The 25,913-nt window shown below is 26.7% G+C and overlaps 2 protein-coding genes across 2 annotated transcripts; one reads left to right on the top strand and one right to left on the bottom strand.

The window, feature by feature from the left end:
• Positions 1-313: 313 nt before the first annotated feature.
• Positions 314-9,499, top strand: LOC135925242 (transcription elongation factor SPT4-A-like). Its single transcript, XM_065460469.1, has 4 exons — positions 314-423; positions 468-574; positions 3,236-3,291; positions 9,204-9,499. The coding sequence occupies exons 1-4, from the start codon at positions 355-357 to the stop codon at positions 9,326-9,328; spliced, it is 357 nt and encodes a 118-aa protein (XP_065316541.1). The 5' UTR covers positions 314-354; the 3' UTR covers positions 9,329-9,499.
• A 64-nt stretch (positions 9,500-9,563) lies between these two features.
• LOC135925241 (uncharacterized) lies at positions 9,564-25,800 on the bottom strand. Its single transcript, XM_065460468.1, has 10 exons — positions 25,736-25,800; positions 24,966-25,360; positions 24,704-24,843; positions 20,869-21,052; positions 14,191-14,328; positions 13,900-14,042; positions 13,281-13,418; positions 12,261-13,098; positions 12,008-12,102; positions 9,564-10,071 (listed from the first exon to the last, which is right to left on the bottom strand). Exons 2-10 carry the CDS (start codon positions 25,340-25,342, stop codon positions 9,788-9,790), a joined length of 2,337 nt encoding a protein of 778 aa, XP_065316540.1. The 5' UTR covers positions 25,343-25,360; positions 25,736-25,800; the 3' UTR covers positions 9,564-9,787.
• Between the last annotated feature and the right edge of the window lie 113 nt (positions 25,801-25,913).

The raw sequence follows: 25,913 nt of genomic DNA on the forward strand, positions 1-25,913 counted from the left end.
CTTATTAAAAGCGATATAATGTTTTTCCTTTTCATAATTAACATAACCGGTTAATGAATTCATTTTTTTAAACCGTCTCGATTAAGCCGTTTACTCAGCGCTATTTGTAATAATAAATTTGTGTTATTATTCGAAATAGAATATTTATATTCAAACTACAATTAAAAAAATATTTATTGATTTTAATATAAAAAAAATAGAGTCGCACCAAAGTTTTAAGCAATAAATTACTGTATGTTATTGAAATAGGTTATAAAATAATTTGCCTAGTATAAAAATTTGCTCATTAGTCATGGTTTAGCACACACATCAAGTCAAAATTTCTGGGTATTTAATTGTAAACATTCATCACATATGTCTTTAGAAACTTTGCCTAAAGAATTACGACATTTGAGAGCATGTCTTTTATGCTCTCTTGTTAAAGTTATAGATATATATAAATTATAAAATCATTGTTTTGGTTTTAGACTGTTGATCAATTTGAAATGGATGGTTGTGAGAATTGTGAGGACATTTTGCATATTAAAAATAATAGGGATTCTGTTTATGATTATACCAGTGCCAATTTTGATGGGTAATAATTTATGATACTAATTTAGATTAATAGCCAAATCGCTTATTAAATTTTTAAAATCTAACTATATGTTAAATATTTTAAAGTTTACAAAATAATCAAAATGGATCATATAATTAACAATGCTGTTATTTAAAGAGTAGAACACTATAACTACAACCACTTTCTTCAAAATAGTTGCTTCACTACTTTTCCAAAAAATAGTGCAATGAAAATACTGTTTTTTTAAATAGTATTAATGCATAAATAGCTACTTTAAAAAAAGCCTAAATTTTTTACTTTGAGAGCTAATTAATAAAATATTGCAGTACAAATTATGTATATATTTTAATATTTATAAATAAAATCTTTTTAAGTATAAATATCAATTCCATACAAAATATTATGATTTTCAAATTATGTATTAATCAATTTTGTATTAGCTTTTAAGAGAAGATATCTCTCAGAATTTTTTGGCAAAGAATATATTTTTACTTAAAAATGTCTATTGTAACTCAAAAAATAAGTTAAATAATCATTATTAATGCTGTAAATGCTACTTCAAAAGAAACATGTTACTTGTTATATAGGAATGCATTACCGTTATTCAGTAACTTCTGAATAAAATAAATGCTACCAGCTATTCAAATAATGGGTAGCTCTTACTTACAAAACAATTTTTTTTCCCTATGTATATAATATATAAATAAAATTATGCAAAAAATAATATATAAGATATCTTTTTAATACAAAAATAATATATTAAGATATGATTAATAATTTTTTATTTATTTTTAACTATTGTTTTTTAAAATTTTAATCAGATAAACAGCTTAGTGCTCAACACAGATTTCATTGTGCTAAACACATGTTCAAATAATGCCCCCCCCCCCTTCAGTGAATATTTTAATATTTTGCAAATATCTGAGTATCCATTTTCAAAAATCTATTTTTTAAAAATAAATGTATTATATATGAAAATTTTAATTGGGGGAATTTAATAAAAATTAAAGAATAATCTTTATTTTGTAAAAAGGCTAGTTCATTGTCAAAAGAATCTTAATCAGATCATCATCCAATTTTTTTTATCTTTATTAGAAAATAATCTGTACGTGTATTGTTTTTTAAACGAATCAAGTCTGCTTTTTCTTTATCAAGATCTTTTCTCAAACAGAAAATAGTTCAAGCTTCCTTCCTTTTCTGACATCTACCAATCTGATTTAAATATTGGTGTAATATATATTTAATTGAAATAAATTATTATCAAAATATAAATTCCTTGTCTTGCAGAATTGCATTAATAACTGGCTTACAAAATGTAATTATTTAAAGCCATTTTTATTATATAGTTATCATGGGAGTGAGATTTCCCAAAATCAAAAGAGCTGATAACCTATAAAATCATATATAAGCATGCGATATTCATCAATGAACGACTTGTCATTAGTGTTGTTAAACGGCTCGTTTTGAGCCAATTTTTAAAAGCGACTAACTCGATATTTCATCCAGAAAAATATTACTCAAGCCTGAATATTCTGCACATAGTAGGAACAAAGGATTATACATATTTTATCAAAATCTCGAGCCTTAAGCAATATATTTCTGGCTAAAATATTGAGTTAGCCGTTTTGAAAAATTGGCTAAAAATGAACTGTTTAACAACACTACTTGTCATTATCTTAAAATCTCTGTAATTTGAATCACAAGTATCATCAAATTTATGGCCATTCTCTTTAATAAAATTATATTAATTTCACATAGTTTCATCTTGTTATAACTAGTTTAATCAGATATTCCATTTTTTCCTTAAAAATGGCTGCACAGTATGGAGGATATCCATGTTTATTCCAAAATTGAGGTTAAAATATTTGAGTAATAATGTATACTTCTTTTTATAAAAATTAAAATTCGGACCAAATCCCCATAACTAATTAGGTCCTGCGGCTAATCAAAAACTATTGCTAAGGGTTATATTGCTTGCTTTTTGCTTTAGTTTATTCCTCAGAATTATCTTATAGACCTGGTGTTGTATTGAAGCATTAGGGTTTTAATAATTATTAGTAGGAAATTTTAAAATGTTTAATAGTTTATTCAGATTTAAATAAATATTTGACTTATAAAGTAATGAAAAATTAAAGGTATCTATTTTTGGATATTAAATAGCTAGATACAGATTGTCATTTTAAAAAAGTATATACGATACAGATACAAGATATTTTTTCGAAATATATAGATACAAAAGTATCAAGTATTTGGAATATTTCCCAACCATATAGATTATATGATTATCTTTGTTAGAAATATTAAAATATGTTTTAGGATATCTTTTATTATTGTATTCTCTCTATCCTTTTTATTTGACGTTGTCAATAAATGAAAGAATGAAGGAGGGTTTATTTGCACAAATTTAATTTATATATTATTTTATTTATTCAAATTATAAAAAAAAAATTATATTTATCATTTAAAAATATTATTTGAATTTTTTTTAAAAGTATCTAATTTTAGCTATTCGTAGAAGAGTAGTAGCACTATTGGCTATAAAAGTAATGCAAAATATGTAGCCCGGTGCTACTACTGTAGTATGCAACTTTCAATACTATTTTAACAGCATTGGTAATTATATAAAATTAAAATTTAATATACATTAATATAAATAACAAATATTACACAACAATCTAGAATAATTGCATTAACCTCACCAGAAGATAGCTGGGTAGCTAAATGGCAACGAATAGGTTTAAATTTAAAATTGCTTTAAATATAAAAATATGTAAATATTTATTGTATAAACTATTAAGGTGAATGGTTTGGTATATAAATCAGAGACCTAAGAGGCCAAAATTTTAGGCCTAGCTTGAATTTTTAAAAAAAATTTATATTAAAGCTTGGTCTAGGATTTGTTAAGAAATTTTTAGCCCTCCCCTGATGTTTATTTTTTTATCATTTATTAGCCTGGCTTGGAATTTTTAAATTTTATTATTTTGCAATTGTTTTTATGGGAAATTGAAAATGAGCAGTTAATGAATATTAAATGCTTCATTATATAATTTTCCAACTTATTAATTGATATAATTTATTTATTTTAAAACAGCCCAGCGCCAGCCCAGATTTAAAATTTTTTTACTGACCTAGATTTTTAATTTCTTAAGCCAGACCTGAATTATTAAAATCATATCATTTTGCTTGCAGGTTTTTGATATAAATATATTGATTAGAATTTAAACTTTAATATGAAGCCTTATTTTGGCCCACACAAATGGGTGACTGACATAATTAATTTTGATATTTGTTCAATGATTTTATCCTAATTTGGATTTCCTTTTCTTAGAGGTTTAGGTAAATTGGGGGTTTTAAAGGGCCGCTTAATTTTTTTTGCTCTAATTTCAACTTTGTGTAATATTTAAAAATATATATATTTAGCCAGTCATCAGGCGCATACGTAGGAATTTGGTCTGGGGGGGGGGGGGGATAATAAATTTTTTTAAGAAATATCATTGAGCATAAATTTATTAGGACTAATAACTTTTCTAATACACAATTTTAAATTAATGTGAATTATAAAAAAATTATATATATAAACCGGCATATAAAAAAACTATAAAATAAATGTGAATTAAAAAATATTAAACGGATATAAATGGCTGCATTGAAAAACTGTTTTTCAGAGACTTGCAGGCCCGGCCCCCGGGCCGGACCGTATTTTAATTTTTTTATATATACCCGGGCCGGGCCCGATTTTTTTTAAAAAATAGCACCCAGGCTGGGCCTGAAAATTTTTCTAAAAAAAATATCTGGGTCTGGCTATATATTTGAAATCGCCATTATTAGCTATAAAAATCAAAAATAAATATAATATATTTTAGAAAAATTCGGGCCTTGCCTGAATTCAAAAAGCCGGGCCGGACCTGAAAATTTTTATAAAAAAAACCCGGGCTTGGCCGTAAAAAATTTTAGAAAAAAAAATCCGTAGCGTGCTTTTTAAATAGTACCTATGCAGGGCTCTGTTATTCTTCTTAAAAAAGAGAATGTTCTCTCATTAGTTTACTAATGGGAAGAGTTGCTAACATATATATAACCATTTTAATACATTGGGAATATAATCTAAAATGTGTTTGAAATAATGCAGAGCATCCATAGCATTTTTTAAAAAAACACCCAATCCCGGCTGTATTTTTTAAAACAGCCATGTCAAATGAGCAAAAAAATCAAGATTTTCGGCCGACCCCTTTCAATTTCGATAAAAAGTTGTAGACTGGTTATATATGTTCCCATTAGATTATAAACAAAATTTTAGCGCATTAGCAACTATATTAGCGAAGATAATCGGGGTTAAAGGTCCAAAAAACGTCTTTTTTGCTTTTTACTGATGTCAAATAATTAGTTTTTAATTTAAAACTAAATATGATCAAATATTGAATCTAATATCAATAGCTAAGTTAATAATTGATAATTATGGCTAAAACATCAAAATTAATTTTTGATAAAATATGGGTCATCTTATGGTCAGTTGAAAACTTGAAATTAATATTTAGAAATGTATATGATCTCCGATTTTTAATTTTTTAAAGAAATATTATCCGTTTACTATTTTTTTAATAATTTCTTCAACAATTAGCATGGCTGGATATTTATTTAAAAAAATATTGCGATTTTTATACTTTAAAAAAAATAGATGGCGTTATATATAATAGTTATAATATGTTAAAATTAATTTTTCTTATTGATTAAAAATATTTTAATGTATAATATATCATAAAATTCTATTATATAACTTTGTAAACCTTATTCCCCTGAGATATTCGCAGAATAAAAAAATTTAATAATTTTTTTTAATATTTCAATGTAAATTAAAAATAATTAAAAAATCCGACTAGCACACTAACAAAAAAGCAGAATTAAAGGAGTGCAGGAAGATTATTAAGGGAAAAATCGAAAATCACATTAATTACCAGGCTTACCCCCAAACCTCCACCCCCCCCCCCAGACTAAGTCATACCCATCAAGATCAAGAATGTTATGAAATTGTCATTATCTTAAATTATTAAAATAACCAAAGATAAAGAAAATTTCGAAGATTTTGAAAAAATTTTTAAGCAATAAAAATAAACAAAATTATAGTTCTGATGAAATAAGCCGACTCGTGCCTGGAATAAAAGATTGTGTATCTGTTAAAGGCGAGAAAGAATCAGTCCAAAGACTTATATTAAATAAGCTTAAATAAATATTCAAAATGTTTAAGGAAGAATACCCAAATATATTAATTGGATTCTCTAAATTTGCCGAACTTAGACCAAAAAACTGTATTTTAGTTGGAGCTAGTGGCACACACACTGTTTGTGTCTGCGCCATTCATCAGAATATAAAATTAATGACAAATGTAGAAAAATTTAAAAGATGGGGAATTTTTAACAATTCTAGATTATTCTGAGAATTATTCCTTCATTTTACAAGATGAAGTTGAGGGATTTCATTGGAACAACGTGCAGGCCACTATACATCCATTTGTAGCATATAAATCTGGAGAAGAATTAAAAAATATAAATTTTGTTATTTTATCCAAATTTAATTGTAAACCAGAAAAAATAATATATTTTTCAGATGAAGCCGCGTCTCAATACAAGAATCGCAAAATTTTTCTGAACATATGCCTTCATAAATACGATTTTAATATTCCTGCCGAATGGCATTTCTTTGCCACTGCTCACGGCAAAAATGCAAGTGACGGTATCGGAGTAACTGTCAAAAGATTAGTTGCCAGAGCTAGTCTTCAAAGGCCAAATAAAAATCAAATCCTAACTTCATTAGAATTATATAATTATGCTAAAGAAAATATTAATGTAATTCAATTTGAATATGTATCCAATCAAGAATATATCGAAGAGGAATTAGCCCTTCGTAAAAGATTTAATGCACTGATTTTACATGGGACGCAAAAAAATCACGGGGTTATTCCGATTGATCAAAATAGACTAAAAACCAAAATATATTATAATTCCAAAAAATATAATATAAAACAAGTTTCGTTTTTAAATGAGAAAATTAATTTTTAAAATATTAATGGATATATAACATGTGTATATGATGATAAATGGTGGTTAGGATATATAATCGATAAAAATGATATAAATGAAGAAGTAAAAATCCGATTTTTACAGCCTTGTGGACCTTCAGCCTCATTTAAATTTCCTCTGAAAGATGATATTTTTGTGTTGCCTAAATCTCATATTCTCTCGCTGGTCAATCCTTCTACTCCCACCAGTCAAACATATATATTATCTCCTGAAGAAATCTCACAAGCTAGCCAGGCTTTGTATTCCTTTAGATGAAGTAAGATTTAATTAATTTATAAACTATCTTAATTAGGCTAAATTTGTGAAGATTTTAAAAATTTATGATCTGAATTACAAATAAATATATATAATGGACATTGTAATCGATTTAATATGATATATACATTAAAATATTTTTAATCAATAAAAAAAATGAATTTTAACATATTAAAACTATTATATATAGCGCCATCTATTTTTTTTAAAGTATAAAAATCGCAATATTTTTTAAAATAAATATCCAGCCATGCTAATTGTTGAAGAAATTATTAAAAAAATAGTGAACGGATAATGTTTCTTAAAAAAATTAAAAATCGGAGATTATATACATTTCGAAATATTAATTTCAAGTTTTCAACTGACAATAAGATGACCCATATTTTATCAAAAATTAATTTTGATGTTTTCGCCATAATCATCAATTATTAACTTAGCTATTGATATTATATTCAATATTTGATCATATTTAGTTTAAAATTAAAAACTAGTTATTTAACATCAGTAAAAAGCAAAAAAAGACGTTTTTTAGACCTTTAACCCCGAATATCTCCGCTAATATAGTTGCCAATCCGCTAAAATTTTGTTTATAATCTAATGGGAACATATATAACCAGCCTACGATTTTTCATCGAAATCGAAAGGGGTCGGCCGAAAAGTGATTGATTTGACATGGAATGAAATTGTTATTATTATATTAGCTATAAAAATCAAAAATAAATATAATTTATTTTAAAAAAAGGCCGGGCCTGAAATTTTTTTAAAAAAACCCCAGGCCGGGCCGTAAAAAATCTTTAAAAAAAATCCGGGCCATGCCCTGCAAATGGTATTTCTGCAGGCCTCTGTTATTCTTAAAAAAGAGAATGTTCTCTCATTACTTTACTAATGGGAAGAGTTTATAAACCCTTTTAATACATTAGGAATTTAATTTAAAATGTGTTTGAAATAATGCAGAGCATCCATAGCATTTTTTGGGACTAAATCAACCATAGTTAATCTTATAAACATAGTTATTCAGCTAGTAAGGCATCATAAGATACTTTAACATCTTCATAATAAAAATCTAACAAATATTTTTTTCTATCACCATCTGAAAAAGGTTGGGAAGGCTTTTATGGAAGTAATATTTGCAGAATAGTAAGTGCTGCATGATGAATTAAAAATTCATTTATTTGGGTTATAAATGTGTCTGTATTTAAGATATACTCTTCTACTGATCCTATATTAATGTTTAAACTATGAGCTTGCCTTACTACAAGTCGAGGGAGACAAATATTGAACACGTATAGCTCTGCTTTTGACTCAACAATAAAATATGAAATTCTTCATCAACATTAGCCCTAATTTCCTTGAGTTCTGATAAAATGCTCTCCGCTATTCTCATCTTCTTAATCAAGTCAATGTCACGTTTTTGAAAAGTAATACTTAAAATAGTTGTATAATTAAATAATACATTCTAATGAGAAATAAAATTTGGAATAAGCATTGAATCCAATAATTTTCTTGCTTCTGAGAAAATATTTCTTTCAGGCCATTGTGATATTTCAGTAATAGCAAATAATTGGCTCTTCTAACTCCTTAAAAGCTGTTACTGCTTGATGGCAGACTATCTTGTTGGACAACGTTGCAATTTCTTTTTCCCTGTTGGACAAGAAGTTTCAGAAATAATTATTATTTAACTAGAAATTTGAAAATGGTAGATAAATATTACGCCACCAAAAATTTGAAAATTATAAGTAAATATTACGCCGGAAAACTTGAAATCGAAATTAATTGATAAAATAACTTAGTGTGATAATAAATGTAATTAAATATATATTTAATATGAGATACGAATAAATATTAACAAATATAAATTAATATAAACAATAATATATCCGGCATCTCCATAATGAATTGTCTAACACTTAATCTATTTTTAACATTATATATATAAACATTTGTTAAATGCGCAGTTCAAAGTCATTTATTTTATTAATTAATCCTAATTCTATGTTTTTAATATAAATTTAAATAGAACATAAATATTATTAGGAAACTTAGACATGCGGGAAAGTTCTGCAAATTTTAAAAAATAATAGGGGGAAATTATTAAACTTAAAAAATTTATCTTGGGCGAAATTCTTTTAAATCTGGTGGCTGGTGGGATAACCATTTTTTTGTTCATGACGCGTTGGAACAAATCATTTAAAAAATTCGGGTCGGTCGGGTTTGGAAAATTAGGCTCAATGTATCATTACTATTTTTTTAAATCAATAAAATCTTTAAATCATATTTATGTATATTTAAAACAGCTAAATTAAATTTCTATATTTTTTAAGATAAATTTACAAAAGGATGTTATGCTGTCTCGGTATCAGGAAAATTACCTAATGGAATTATCAGAGAATTAAAAAGTAGAGGGTATTTCTATAAATCTAGAGATACAAGTTCAACTAACAAATAAATATGAATATTAGTTTTTAAATATATCTGTCATATTCATATAAATAAATTTATATGCACGAACAAACGGATTTTTTCTACTTATTTTTTATTATAACAGTTTTATTTTCATATTTTTAATAAAAATTTGATATACTAATGCATAATATGGATGATTTGGTTGTATATAAAATTTCAAAATATTATTAGCAAATAAATTATACATTTTTTATTTTGTAATAATATAAATAATAGTAGTCGAATTTTTATACAAACAAATAAAGATTACTTCTCATGAAAATAAATTTTATACATTTTAAATTATAGACTAGATATATTTTTGTATATAGAATCTTGAAATCTAACTGATTTAAGATTCAGAATTTTGCGTATCCCTTTACAAATATTTTATAATATTTTTACTTAATATTATATAGGAAATAATTTTTTTTTAGAAGTAAATACTGTCGAAATCATTGCTTCACATCTTTAACAAAATGGAACACAAAATTTTAGCATCAGTAAGCTCAGGGTAAAGCTTCATGACATATCGAACTTGATGTTCGGGAAATAGTGAAGATAGGTGATAATACAACTCATGCTTTTTATCGATTGCTTCGAAATTATTATTAAAGATCCTGTTCAGGCCATCGTAATTATTGTTCGTTGTGGGTCCATTATTAGCTTCTAAATTAATGTAATGATCGGTTACCTTGGAATTATTGTAATTTGAGGTAGGACTGGTGTGGGATTGATTAAGCAGATCTAGCCATAAATAAAAATAATTTTATGTTATCGTTCACATAGAAATAAAATGGTTTCTTGTATTGTGAAAATAAGCTTTAGAGACCTGCAAAATGGGTTAGGACCGAGCCCGCCTATGGTTAGGTGCCATATTGCTTTTTAGGCCAGTTGCCAATTGCTGCCCAATTTTAAAAGCTTATAGGAAGAAACAATGTATTTCATTTTTAAGTTAATACAATTAAATATTCAACAATAACTTTGATAATTTGATTTTTTAAAATTCATTTTAGACAAAAAAGGAGAAATAGGACATTATCGTTAATATGTAGGATTTTAATAAGCCTAAAATCAACCAATGTAAATGAATGAAAATTAGGTAAAAATATAGATTCAAGGGCTTTTGGGATTACGGTCTGGATGTTATATCTCGACCGTGGCCATGTAATTAGTGAAGGCCACTTTTCTAATTAATAACAGTCGGATTTAATTCAAAGACCCGAATAAACCGTGATCCGATATTTATAAAAAAATTTATAACAGCCATGCTATGACTGCTAATTGGTCGGTTTGATTTTATTTATAATCATAATCAGATAATTTATTGTGACAGCTAATTCAGCTAGATAGAGGTAGGAGCAGCCATATGGCTGCTTATCAATGTCATAAAAATATCAATATTTTCTATTTAAAAAAACCAACTATCATGAATGAATTTTATTTTTATTCTCCAAAAGTTAATCATATTTAAATATTTGCAATGTTTATCGGTGAATGTAGTGTTGTTAAACAGCTCCTGGCCGATTTTTAAAAAGGGCTAAATCATGATTTTTTTCCAAAATATTATTACCTAAACCTCGAAATTTAGCCAATAGAAGTTTAACCTTTCTGCCATCTGTGGGCAAAATCAATAAGCTTGAGTTAGTTTGACCAAATCTTGAGTTAAACGTTTTTAAAATTAATAGTGCCGTTTAACAACACTTGTTGCAGATAATTAAATAAAAAATGGTGTAACTTTCATGTTATTTATAAAATAAAAAAAAATTATACGATTAAATTTAAATCATAAAATAATCAAAAACAATTAAAAAAATATCGGATAGGTTAAAAAGACATCGGTCCAAACCGATATTTTTTGAAAACGCTAAATATCGATGCCGATTCTATATTTAATATCGGCACAGCTCTAAATATAAGGGTTAGGGTTGATATTGAATATTAAATTGAATATAGGCAAAATTATAGTTCTTTAAAAAATGAAACAATATTAACGATTCATTTCATACTAGTTTAGTGGTTAGGTACGAATCACGGAATAATTCCCCGGAAAAATATTCCCTAATAATTTTTTATATAACTCCCAATTTTTCAGGAGAAATTATCTTCGCTTATGATATTCCATTTTTATTGGAGTGATTATGGTTAGGAAACAAATAGACCTCATAACAAATATTGAATTCATTCATTCAAATATGAATGCAAAATAACATTTTTTAAAAAATCGAAATGCTTAAACTTTTTATCAATAAATATTAAATTTTTCGGTTCAAAATTAGCTAAACATCTGTAATTTAATTCAAATAATCGAAGAATACATTATTTCCAGGACTACAAATAATATAATATTGGGTTAGAACGAACAATGTTATAATAATCAATTCGATTTTGTGAGAAGAAAATAATTAATACTTTTATGGATAATGTTAAAATCCTCTTTTTTTAAAATTTTTTTTAATTAATCTTTTAAATACGAGTAAGAAAAAATAGTTCGGGTCAATGCAAAAACCTGATCAGTTATAATTTCCAAGATCAGATTGAATACCGAGACTGCAAAGATCGTTGACCTTCAATAAGTAATAAAATATATTGTGCAAAAATTTCGGAAAAAGTAATAAAATATATTGTGCAAAAATTTCGGAAAAAGTAATATTTTTAATAAACAATTCTTATAAGTAGTTACTCGTTTTTTGGAAATTTAGGTCACATTGATTTTCGTAGCTGTGTAAAAAACCCAATATATTCAGTGGTAAGGAAGATATTGGGGATTTGTCATTTCTGTTTTAAATTAAAATTTTTGTAGAGAAAATTTTATATTATAAGATAAATTAAACAATTACAAAATATCTAAGACCTTTTAGTTGTTTCCAAATTATCATTAGTCAGTTATCTTATCATGATATTGATTAAATCTAATTAAAAATAAATTTATTAACTGGGTAAGAGATTTTAATAAGGGTTCAGGATTATCACCACCAAAAGCATTTTGGGCGGATTGGAGAGAAACTAAATCGTAATTTGCGTTAGAGCAAAGGGGTTGAAATGTTTGATGAGCAGTGACTTTCATTGTTTGCGGAAAAAAATGTGAAGAAGTCGAGATATTAAGGGACGATAAATGTTGTGAGAGTGCTGAAAAATCATCGGGTGCATGGGATAAACAAGTATCGTATGGTGAGGGTGGCAAGACTGGGGTATTGGATTGGTAGAATATAGTACTAGGCGGATGTAGAGAAACGTTGTAAGGAAATTTGTAACTGATATTGGTGTGAGAAGGAGAGTCACCATACTGTGAAAACAAATCAGTATTAGGTTTGAGTTGGCGATTTAAGCTGGAAAAGGGATCGCTTGCAGTTTTGCCTAAATATCTCTTATTGGTTCCGTGTAGATATGTGTTATAAATTGTGTTGAATGGTGAATTAAAAATTAATTTATCGCTTTGAATAACGTTTTGATTGTAATTGGGTAAACTGTATTTGGATTGAAGTTTCACTTTGTTATCAATAGAAGAGCTTGGTGAGACGGCGAATTTATCGGGGTATTCGTTCATTATTTTATTTCCCGTTTGCTTTAGACTATTGTTGTGTCTAAATTTGAAGTGCTCGAATGAAGGACCTTTTTTGGAGTCAACCAAAGAAAGTGTTTGCTGATGGGAAGTAACTTTTAAATGGTTGTTAGTTGTTTGGTTAAAACATAGGTTTTGCTTGTTACACTGGTCATTATTAAATAAGGCTGGTGAAGTTTGAAGCGAGAAAGTCCTGCAGAGAGCTTTTTTGCCTATAAAAAATAATATATAAGTTGTAAATTATGCATCATAAACAAAATTCCATTAAAACATGGCCAGTTATCGATTGGCTATTAAATCTATTTAATCCTCAAATTTGGTCTTGCAATAAGCAATTTCTAAAAAGTCTGAAATAACGGCCTTGGATTCATGATATGAGTATATTTAAGAAAACCTATTTTTTCTTTTAGTAAAAATTTTTCCATTTCTTTCATAGCTTGAACGGCTTGCTTTTCGGTAACCTGTTTACGAGATTTGCTTTTTTTCTCTGGATGATCGAATTTACATTTGCTACCGTAAGTACATTTGGGACCTTCATTTTTTTATAATAATCAAGAAATGATTATATTTTTAGTTTTAAATTAATGCTGTTATTTAAATTTTGTTAAAATTTCATATTAGAAGATATTTTTTACCGGTTTAAACTTTAAAAATGAATCGATTAAGATTTTAGCCAAAATAATATAATGTAAGCCTCAAGATATAACAAATAGAGGTCCAAACTTTTCTGACACCTATGAGCAAAATCTCCAGGCTTACATAATATTATTTTAGCTAAAATCTTATTCGGGCCGTGTTTAAAAATCGATATAAATCGGGTCGTTTAGCAACACTATTTGTCACAATACTGAAAATAAATAGAGATTAATTAAAAATGTATATTTCATAGATTTATTTTTAACATGCGTGCCATCCAATAGTGCCAAAAAAATATAATTCTGATTTTTTGAAATTAAGCGAAATTTATTTAAACAAATTTCCTAATGTGAGGACCTCGTGAATTGATTAATTACCATATGGGCAAACAGGTAAAACTATATCTTTTTTTTCTTGACTTTGTTGTAAATTAGGAGACAATGGGGTTGATGTAAGATTGCACAAAAAGTCATCTATGTTGGGTCCATTTCTACCCAATGGATCATCCGGAGGCATAAATCTTAACATATTTGAATTAAAGAAAATATCTATTTCATTGCAACAAATTTTAATAAAACATATTTCAATAAAAAATTCTGTACAAAACGATTGTATTAATGTTACTACTTTCAATCGCTTATTCCATTTAATTTAATTAAAGAATATACTTGTCATTGATGAAGGTGTACATGAGGAGCCTTTTTTCGATGACCCTTGCAAAACATGGCGATTCCATAGCTAGATCTCTATAGTTATCATTGGAGACTATTATGCCGTCCATTTCAAGGGCAAACTTGATAATGTATCTATTGTATTTGTAGTCGTGAATAAAAATGAGAGCATTTCAATCTTAAATATTAATTTTAATTTTATTAGAGTTATATAATTTCCTATAATTTTAATTTTTAGTATTTCTATTTTGCTTAAATAATTTTATTTTACACAATTTTTGAAGAAAAAGAAAAGTTTGTTTCCTAACTAATTTATGATACCATCTTGAGAGTTGAGTAAGTCTTAGAAATAAGAAACTAGATATAGATAGCTTTTCTTTCTTTCTTTCTTAGATACAAATTTCTTTTACGAAATAAGAGTCATAAAGTCGATGAGGAGGTCAATATAACCTCTTGGTTCATAAAAATCAGTATTATCGTTTTCCTAACCAACTGTAAAAATATTCTGTTACCCAATAAGGGTAGAAATGGAGAGATTTATGGACTATATCTAAACGAATTATTCGTTGGGTCGATTCGTATTTTACGAACACGAATAACAAAATTATTGATTAGAAAATTCAAATCGAATACAAATAAGGAACAAATAATTCGTATTTTCCAAAAAATTTGTAAATATTGAAAATTATTCTCAAGTATTAACATGTTCCTTAAGGAACTCTTTTTTTTACTCACATCTATAAATCACTTTTTTAAATTTTAATAATCATTTTTTCATATTTGAAAATTTTTTTGAAGAATTAATTTTCGAATCTAATATTGATAAATCAAATCGAAAGGTTTTATTATTCTCATTCCATGGCACACCTACCAAAAAAACACGACACACGGTCGAACCCTTTTAATTTAGATGAACATTCGTATATAAACTAAGGGCCATTCCATGTCAAATCGATCGAAAAAGGCACATTTTCAGCCGACCCCATTTAAAATTGTTAAAAATTTCTGGAATTATTTAGATAGGTATATAAATGAGAAATTCGTTTATTTTAGCTCGCTAGCACACCTGGTTCCCGAGATATAGGGGTTCAAAAGTGCAAAAAAGAGCCATTTTGGAATCTGTAAAATTCTTAAAATGCTTATATCTCAAAAACTATTTATAGTAAAAAAATGTATAATATATCATATTGTAAATAAAAAAAATATCTAAAGGACTATCATAAAACAATAAAAATTGGCGCCAATTTGAGTCTTTAACTTCCGGTTTACCTCTCTTGCTTCACCTGTATTTTTTAAGCAAAAAAGGTAGTTTGTTTTCGAAAATTTTTTTTTGCTTTTTATTTAGACACTTTTTATAAATATATATACTATGTCAAAACCTTGGCGACGCCATCGACTTTTCTGAAATTTACATTTTTACCAAAAATTGAAGAAAAAGGTAGATGGCGCTAATGGTTGGAAAATATTATTCTTAAGGAAAATGAAAATATTGATACGTTTATAAGAAATGTGATAAAATTTTCCAATTCTGCCTCCCCCCCCCACCATCCTTAAAATGTTTTACATTTTTTAGACCTCTACTTTGCTACTATAGCGAATGACTTATTAGCTCGATAATGTACAACAGCTGCAGTAAAAACGAATATTTTATTAGGCATATTATCGATTTTTCAAAATAAACTGTTTAAAACGATCTCTCTTTCTGCGTAATATTTTTAACTTGTCCGTTCATTAATTTTAAATAATTCAACCCGTCTGCACTTATTATTTTATCGTCTGTCCACCAATAACATTATGGATTTGGAGAGTGCAAAAACATATATTCTATGTGCAGATCAATTAAAATTTTATTCTATATCACAGATGGGCGTACCAAATATTAAAATGTTGCAACCCATTTAATCTACAGAGACATGCTTATTATCGCGAGAATCTAAGAAAGATTCTACCCTGGATGACCCAAAAAAATTTACCATTCAATTTAGATATATTAATATGCTTTTCATGCCGACAAAAATTAGCAAACATTCCTTAAACTTCAAATGACAATGTAGATATTGATTCTCCCCCTCATATAATTAATCAAGAGGCTATTGATAATATTAATATATCCCTACAATCAAATGGGGAATCTCTCATTAAAAGAAAACGCTTATGGGAAAAGAAATATTCGAAGAAAAAAATATCTAGAGTAAAAAAAAGTTTTAACGACTAAAATTAAATCATTATCTTCATCAGATGAAAAATTCGATGAAATTCTAGATATCTTAAAAATTAAAAAATTATATGAAAGATATTTATTATTGGAAATTTGTTACATTAGTAAGTGTCTAATGGGCATTTGCCCACTCTGCTCCTCAGTTTAATTAGTATATTTAATAGAAATTCAAAATATTTTAGTATAAAAGGTGAAAATATCCGGTTATTGATAAGTTAGCAGCAAAATGTTAACCATAATCTGTAATTTCATAAAGCGCCATCTATTTTTCATCAATTTTTAGAGTCGATAGCGTTGCCAAGGTTTTGTTATCGTATATATATTTAGCAAAGGTGTCTAAATAAAAAGCAAAAAAAAATATTCGAAAACAAACTCCTTTTTTTGCTTAAAAACACTGGTAAAGCAAAATATAAACCGGAGGTTAAAGGCTAAAATTGGCGCCAATATTTATTGTTTTTTGATAGCTCTTTAGAGATTTTTTTTACCTACAATTTGATATATTCTATATTATCTTACTATAAATAGTTTTTGAGATATAAGCATTTTAAAAAATTTTACAGATTCCAAAGTGGCTCTTTTTTGCACCTTTGAGTCCTTATATCTCGGGAACCAAATGTGCTAGCGAGCTAAAATAAACGGCTTTCTCATTTTCTTAACTATCTAAATTATTCCAGAAATTTTTAACAATTTTAAAAGGGGTCGGCCGAATCGTGATCGATTTGATGTGGAATGGCCCCTAAGGTTCTTGTAATCTATAATTGGGCAAAATTTTAGCCTGCTAGCTTTTATACTTTTGAAAATATTTAAGGTCAAAGTATTAAAAAAAATGCCTTTTTTGCAAGTGCCTTTAATTATTAAATTAATGATTGATTTACACAAATATCTATAATATTTATAAAAGCCGTGTCACACTCATAGTGTCATAATTTATAATATATATTTAAAAAATCATGAATTTTGAAAAACGCCTGTGGTCTAATCGGCAAGCGCGTCGCTTACAAATCTGATGGCCTTGGGTTCGAATCCAGCAAACATCATTTTTTTTTCTTAATCCAACTTGGTTTTTTATTTTCTTAATCCAACTTGGTGGTTCCGTCCATTGGGATGGGCATTAACTAAATTCCCATTGGGCCTGAAAATGTTGTCATTTGCAGACCTCTGGTGGTAAATGCATGGGAAATTAAAAGTGGCAGACGCATATCACTTATAAATGGATTCTTTGGTAGAGGTAAAATCCATTATGATCTGCTGTTTCGATGTCATCCTAACTAGAGATCTTTAATGGGCAAGTTGTGATGCACCTGCCTGCTCATTTATATAATAATTTTGTTTAACTTACCTATCCAATGTTTAAAAATTACTACATTGGTTGATTTGGCTCTTTATGTATTATTTTAATGTTTTTTACTTAAACTTATAAATTATGAAATACAAAATAATATCTAATAATAAATAGAAGTCAGTTGTTTGCCTGAAATATATTTCAAATTCACCTACCCATTGTTTTAAAGATATTTTTTAACCCTCCCAATCACCAACCCAATATTTTTCAGTTTATCCATAGAATAGGCGGATTTAAGTTAGGTAAAAAAAACTTTAATCTAGCAAGAATAATTTTTTTAGGTTTTAAATTGCAAATGAATGTATAAAAATTCATTTAGGAATATATTTTTATTGAGCACAAAAATACAGTTTACAGATTTTATGTAATTAATATAATAAAAATTTATATGTTTCGATTATATATTTATATTAAAGGTAAAAGATATATCAGACCTGTAGGTACCATTTGCACAGCCCGCCCTGAATTTTGTTTTAAAATAATTTTTGCCATGGCCCGGTCTGGATTTTTTTTCAATTTTTATAGATAATAATGGCTATGTAAAATATACAGCCCGACCTGGGTATCTTTAAAATTTTTAGGCCCACCCCGGGTATATTTAAAAAATTAAAATAAGGCATAACCCCTGTACCTATATCAAAATATATATTTCTTATAATAAAGATCATCTTGAAGAATGGATCCATATGAGGAGTGCTTTGTGGCTTCCATTGTTAATAAAAAAACCTTCAGGAAAGATCCATTCTTACAATCTAATAAATATTTGTATTTATATGATTACTAGCTGATGTCCCACAAGAATGACAATGAATTAGTATTCTCCTTAATTTGATGTTGGATAAATCAGAAATAAGCCTATATGAGAGTGAATCAGAAATTTACCGTATTTTAATGATGAATAAATCAGGAATAAGCATATATGAGGTGTGAATCAGAAATTTACCGTATTTTGATAATGAATTAAGGTAAAACGTGTGCCCCCTTCTGAATCCTTTCGTCAGAATATATGACATGTGGGCTGAATAAAGGAGCTATTTTGAATAAACAGGAAATTTGGTATAAAAACAATTTATGAAATGTTCACGAAATTTACTATTGAAAGCATTTTTAAAGTCTACTTTGATAATAGCCAGGTTAGGAGGGGGATCTTTGGATATAATACAAATGGCATGTGAAGCTATTTTGCCTTCTCCTTTAACACCAAATCCTAAATGATATATAAACTTAATAAATTAAAACCCTGGGTCTTGACCCCATGGCAATTATTTTTGCTAATAATCTTCTAAATAGCTCATCGCAATGAGGTGGATACCATCACAGTGTTTATGAGATAATCAGGTTTGCCCCCATAATTGATTCGAATCTATGATGGCAGGTCTTTTTTTAAAGGAGTATCTAGGAAGATTTTAAAAGCATTTAAATGATTCTTTGAGATGAATGTAGAATAAGAAGTTAGAGAGCAAAAACCATTGCATCTGAATGTGGAAAATTTGTTAAAAGAATTGATAAATATCATAACTAACAAATCATTTTTTTTTATTCCATATTTTCCATAATATATTTGTCCTTTTCTCTAAAAATTTATAGAAATCTTGGAAGAATGAATATGGATAATCTATTCCTCTCATTTGACTATTCTGATTCATCCATCGTCATTTGATGGTAAAATTTATTATTTATCCATAAGGAGAAAATTCTAATTCCCCGTCATTCTTGACGGGCTATCATAGTATATAACAATCTAATATCAAAATAAAGAATATGTTTTATCATTAGAAAGTAAAAGTAATTATTCAAAAATTTTAGACCTTTTATTCCCAGAATAAAATTTAAAATCTTAAGAATTAAAAATGGGTAAAACCGATAAACATTACTATTACCATTCCATCTGAGTAGAAAAATATTTTAGTGGTGCCTATACGATTTCATAAGCAAATTCGATAAAAACTATTAAAATGAAAAATATACATAGTATAAAAGTAGCTCTTCTGTTGGATAGGAACGTTATAGATATATAAAAATAATCAAATAAAGACATTATTAGAATATTATGCTAATCAAAATTAAACGCCATATATAGTATAAATATATTTTTTCATTTTTTATTAGTTTTCATCGATTTTGGTAAACAAATCATTTAGAGCCCATCTAATTTTTTTTATACACATATAGAATGGTGATAGTAATGTTTATCTAAAGTTTTATAAAATCGGGTTTACCCAATTTTCTTTATGATATTTTAAATTTTATTCTGGAAATAAGATGTGTAGATATTTATAAAAATAATTTTTTAATTTAATTTTCTAAAAAAAAGTATATTCTTTATTTTGATACTAGATTTATTGGGTATTTTTAATCAATCATTAAATTAATATATACATACACTCGCAAAAAAGGCAATTTTAGTTTTACATGCTTTGACTTTAGTAGATATCTCCAAAGGTATAAAAGCTAGGAGGGCAAAATTATTCCCAAGTATAGATTAGAATCTTAGTTTATATACGAATTTTCACATGTGTCAACCGAACCGTGATTGATTTTACGTAGAATGACCCATAATTATTCGATTCGAAAAGAATAATGCAAATATTCGATTCATATTTTTGTAGATGTAGTATATACCAACTAACAGAAATACATAAAAAAATACCATGCATATATATATGTTAAATATTTCAACAAGTAGAAAGATAATTTAAAATAAATGATATCCATATCCAAAATTTTGTTAAATTATCTAAAACACTAACAAAAACATGATATTTTGACGACTATAATAAAATAATCTTATTATATCATTTATATAAATGTAATTTTAAAAAAAGAAACATAAACATAAAAAAAAAATTTTAAACAAAAAGGAAAGTAAAACAATAAAATTACTGAAGAATAGACGGAAAAAAAATATTAAAAGTCAAATAATAAATTTTAAAAATAAAAAAGTATCTGTATCTTATATCAAGGAAATGAAAAAAAATTCTTGAAACATAGTATCTACAGATATAAGTATCTCATCAAAAATGTGAAAAGATAGAGTACAAGATACAAAACGCCGTATTGCACAACTCTTTCATACCTTTATATTATTAATTTATTATTTATAGCAAAAATGTACCTATCATCGTAACAAATGATTCTTTTGTATTTGGGCTTAGTATTCGACTTTTTGCAATCATCTGGCTCTGGCATATCTTCCGAGAAGTTTGATTCAGAATTCACATCGTCAAAGACTAACACTTTTCGGGATGGAGTGAAGACTAATTTTTTCTCATTTTCTAATCGATACAATATCTCCTGATCTAATTTTTTTTATATAATACTACGTATAAGATATAATTTTTTGATAAATTTCAAGCCAATTTAAAAACAGTATAATGTCATTCCAAGTCAAAAAAGCAAGAAAATCGAGATTATCGGCTTACCCCTTTCAATTTCGATAAAAAAAAATCTGTAGGCACATTATATGTTATAGTTATATCAAAAAAGAAATTTTAGCTCATTAGCAATTATATTACTTGAGATAATGGGGATTAAAAGTACAGAAATTAGTTATTTTTGCCTTTTATTAATGTTAAATAATTAGTTTTAAATTAAAGGCTAAATTAGTTAAAATATTGAAAATATTGAATCTATATTAATAACAAGTCAATAATTGATAATTAAGGAGAAACCATTAAAATTAATTTTTTTTGAAAATTTGGATTTTGTCCAGTCTTTTTGACCTGGACATTTCTGTCCATGATTGATATTTAAAATAGTCCTCGATTTTTGAATATAGTTGCTCTCAATTCATTCCAGATTTAAATTATCGAATATTGAAATATTTGTGATTTATTTAAAGCTTGATTTATACTCAGATTTATCAGTTGAAGATAACCCCATGCGAGAGAAGTACAAAATATAAGAATAAATTATTATAAGGAGGAATGTTTAAAAAATATATATTAACAAGGAAAATATAATATTTATAATTATAAAATATATTTTGACAAATTTAATAATTAACCTATATAATTAAATATTTTTTACATTATACATATGTGTAAACATCTTTGGATTAGAGGGTGTCCTGTCCTGACCATGAATTTCACTTTAATAAAGATTAAATGGCGTCTGAAATCCGGAGGTTACGTTTTTAAAAATATTATATTATATAAAAAAATTAATTCGACAATATTATCCTTCGTTTGAAAATAAATAAAATATTAGCTGAAAACATGCCTCAAAAATCGCCTTGAAAAAACGTTTGGAAATGTCCTAAAAGAAAAAAAAAAATTATGAGACGATAACCAGGAATGTGAACACCCTCGTATTTTGCTTAACCCAAACTCGGATCATTTTTTAAATTGGAGGATTCAAGGGTTCTAAGCATCAAAAAAAAATATTAAAATTTTTTTTTCCCCAATTCATGAAAAGATTGCTAATTAAAAACAGTTATATAGCATCTATAAATAAAGAGAAATTTAAAAAAATAAAATCTCAAACAAAGAGGTTGTATAATAATGAGACGTCCGCAAATCGGACTTATCTCTAATATTTAAAATGACCTAGAAGAAAATTTAGATGTATATTTACAAAAATTAAATAGGTTAAATAAAAATATTGACGATATAATTATGAGTGAGGAATCTAACTAAATGAAATAACATAAGATAATAATAATCCTACCAAGTGTGCAATAACAAACGTGTAATCAATGCTTTATATGTCTGTGAGACTCTTTGACGCTGATCTAGGGTTGGTCACGTAATTTGAAAAACTTAACGATACCTTTATTTAGAAGATTTAACGGTTACAAAAAGCTTTTCGTTACATTTAAAAAAATAAATGATAAATGGGAAAATGCCTAATGAATTTTATTGATCCTTTGTAAAGTCCAAAAAAGGCTGTATATTAAATTATTGATGTAAACTAGTTAATTAATGTCTTATTGTCTAATTTATTAATAACAATCAAGGATTATCATTTTAAGCATTCGGCAATGGACTAATTTTTAAATAAAAAATAATTTTAGTCTCTTGTTTGTATCTATTAAATTTGCCAATGAAAATAAGGGAGCCGAGGAAGGCTAAAATAAAATTGCAGCGAATACATATTTATTCGATTATTGAATATTAATTCTGCATATTGATTTCAAATGATAAATTGTGAAGATATAGGATTGCCTCAATTTCTCCTTAATAATTTTATAGATTTAAAGTTGAAAAAATAACAATTTCTGGAAAAACATATTGATGGTAACATATTTTATCATTAATTTATATTTGAATTTGTAAGAAATTACCAATATTTTAATCACTAGACTTAATAAAATATATGAAACTTAAAATATCCTTATATAACTCCTAGAATAAATATTATTTTTACAATCCTGGGGTGCATATTATAGGGTAAAAGAGTCTCAAACATATAAGGTTATTATTATCTTGTATTATTTCATTTAGACATCTCAATCTCATAAATTATATCGTCAGTATTTTCATTTAACCTGACTATTTAATTTTTATAAATACGGGCAAATAAAGATCGTAATTTGTCACTGGATACATTTATATTTTCTTCAAGGTTTTAAATACACCTTTGATATTTATTTTATTTATATGCTTCGATACCCATATTGCAAATTCTTTATAAGCTCTTTATTCGCAGAAAATCTTTCTGTCAAACAATTTGATCAATTATAGAACGAAATACTTCAACAGTTATAGATGTCCATCGGATCTTAGGACGTTTCATCTCTATACAACCTCCTTTTTCGACTTTTTACTTCTTAATATTTCTTTTTATTTGTAGATGCTATATTTTAATCCTTTTCATTCAAAATTGTAGTTATATTTATAACTATATTTTGAATGATTGGCACCCTCAATCATTTTTCAAACTGATAAAATAACTTTTTTAGTCTGAGATTATAACAAGAACTGCTCAATTATTTCAAATTTTCTCAAAATTTTTTTTGAATTTGCAATTCTCAATGAGGTTCTCGCCTCAAACGATTTATTATTAATTATCTATAGCCCATTTAATCGAGACTTCGCCATATAACTTTAAGGCTCCATGTGCCCACTATTTTGTTTCTCCTATTTTTTGGCGCATTGACGGCTTACTTTGGACAGATAAATTATTTGCAAGGATGGAGCGTCCATTCATTTATTTGATTCATCTAATGAGCGATGTCTTGTTTACTATATATTTGTTCATTAGTTACTTATTTCCTTTTTTAAAAACTTAAATCTAATTTTACCTGCATAGCATTAATTATTTTATAAACGGTTGCCTTTGACAACAGTTATTAGAGAACCTCTTCCCTTGAATTTTGATTTATCGGAATGTTTCAGTTCTTTTCTAGGTTTCCTCTTAAAAATAACCTTCTTAAGTAGTCTCTATATTTTTATCATTTTTAACATAATTCTTATCATCCTATTCACATGATTTAAATTTTCAAAATTTCCATGGTGGTTTGATCCTTTGTAGGATACATTGTTACATAATATCTCAATCAAATATATGTCCTGCTACATGGATATTATTGCAAATCTGTCGTTCTTCTCATTTATTATTTTAAAGCCAATTAAATTCTATTTTAATAAGGAATTAAAAATGTAAATTATCAAAATTTTATTTAAACGTATACGGATTGTTTTATTTTAAATGATAAAAAAAACTTATAATAGTATGATCTATAAAAAAGAGATATAGTAAAACAAATCTTAAAAATATATGAATATGAAAAGTCATAACTTATATGATAAAAAAATATAATATTGCCCTCTTTTTTCTGATCAGCCTCAAAAATCGACATTTTCTCGCGGCCTCGTAGGCAAAATGCCCACTTGGTCTTATGACCAATCCGCCTCTGAGCGTAGGCCTTTAAGCTTATTTATAAATAAAATATACTATAAAATTATAATTAACCTAGTATTTTAAATATAAGTTCAGTAAAAAAAAACTTCGTATCGAGGTCTCATCTTTAGAAACTTCTGTCCTCCACTGAGGAACAAATACAGTAACGTCTTTATGACCCCTGCAAGTAAACCAATTTACGCATATCTCGATACCTTTACATGAGAATACTCTTTTGTTGCCGTGACTATTATGTGTATAATAAGTAATAAATATAGGTTAAAAAATATTATTTGATGCAAAAATATTTTTTGCTTAATTTATTTCTTTTCTTACCTTATCTATGCAATAATTTATAAAATGATTTACTTCATAGCGACGTTACTTCCGTCAATTATGATGTGCCTTAATTCGGACTTCGATTTATCATATCCAGTTTTAAGTGATTCCGTTAATTGGTTATAAAAATCGCTAGACTGGGGATTTGGAGATGTATTTTTAAGGATATGTAAAGCATCGTTATAAAAATTATTCTTTGGAGATTTTTGAAAAGTAGAGATATTTTGGTGTTCAGATTCTTCCCATATTTGGCGTTTACTGGGAAGATGATCCAAATCATATATAGAAATAAGTGATTCCTGGGATTTTTGGTTATCTTTTGTTAATGATTCAGGGTCAATATCATTCATCATAACTGATTGTGTCAATGAAACGAGTTGATCTCTATTGATTCGGGTAGCTAGCATATCACGGTGATGATATAACTGCAGATTTAGAATATAAATAATAGTGAGAATATAAAATTTAAAAATTATTTGGGAGTAGCGTTTCAAGTTTCAAAAATTTTACCAACAAATATATTATTTTAAACAAATATCTTTTAAATTTAATAAGCTTAATAATTAAATTAGTTAATAAAATTTTTTTGCCAAATTATATCAGCAGGATATAATACTTTAAAAAAAATAAAGAAATCAATTTACGTCGAAATCGGACAAATTCGTATTTTTAAACAAAGTAAACTATTTTTTATTCAAGGCGAAGGCCATAACTAAAAGTTGTTATTACGTCATTATCGTTAAGTTGTAATAAATAAAATAATTTAAATTAAAATAAAAATAGATAACACGTCTAATTACTTGATTGTTATAACACGAAGCTTTAAATAAATTATGTTCGTTGATGTTAAACAAATTTATATAGGGTTTCGGTAAAAAAAAAATTTAGCAAATCAAAAAAATTTAAGCAAATACAATGAAAACTTAATTATATTATTGAAACTTTTAATAATCTATAGAGTATTTTTAACTTTACTAA

This window comes from Gordionus sp. m RMFG-2023, chromosome 2 (genome assembly GCF_954871325.1).
Source record: "Gordionus sp. m RMFG-2023 chromosome 2, tfGorSpeb1-WG-v2, whole genome shotgun sequence".
In the NCBI taxonomy this organism is placed as follows: Eukaryota; Metazoa; Nematomorpha; class Gordioida; order Chordodea; family Parachordodidae; genus Gordionus; species Gordionus sp. m RMFG-2023.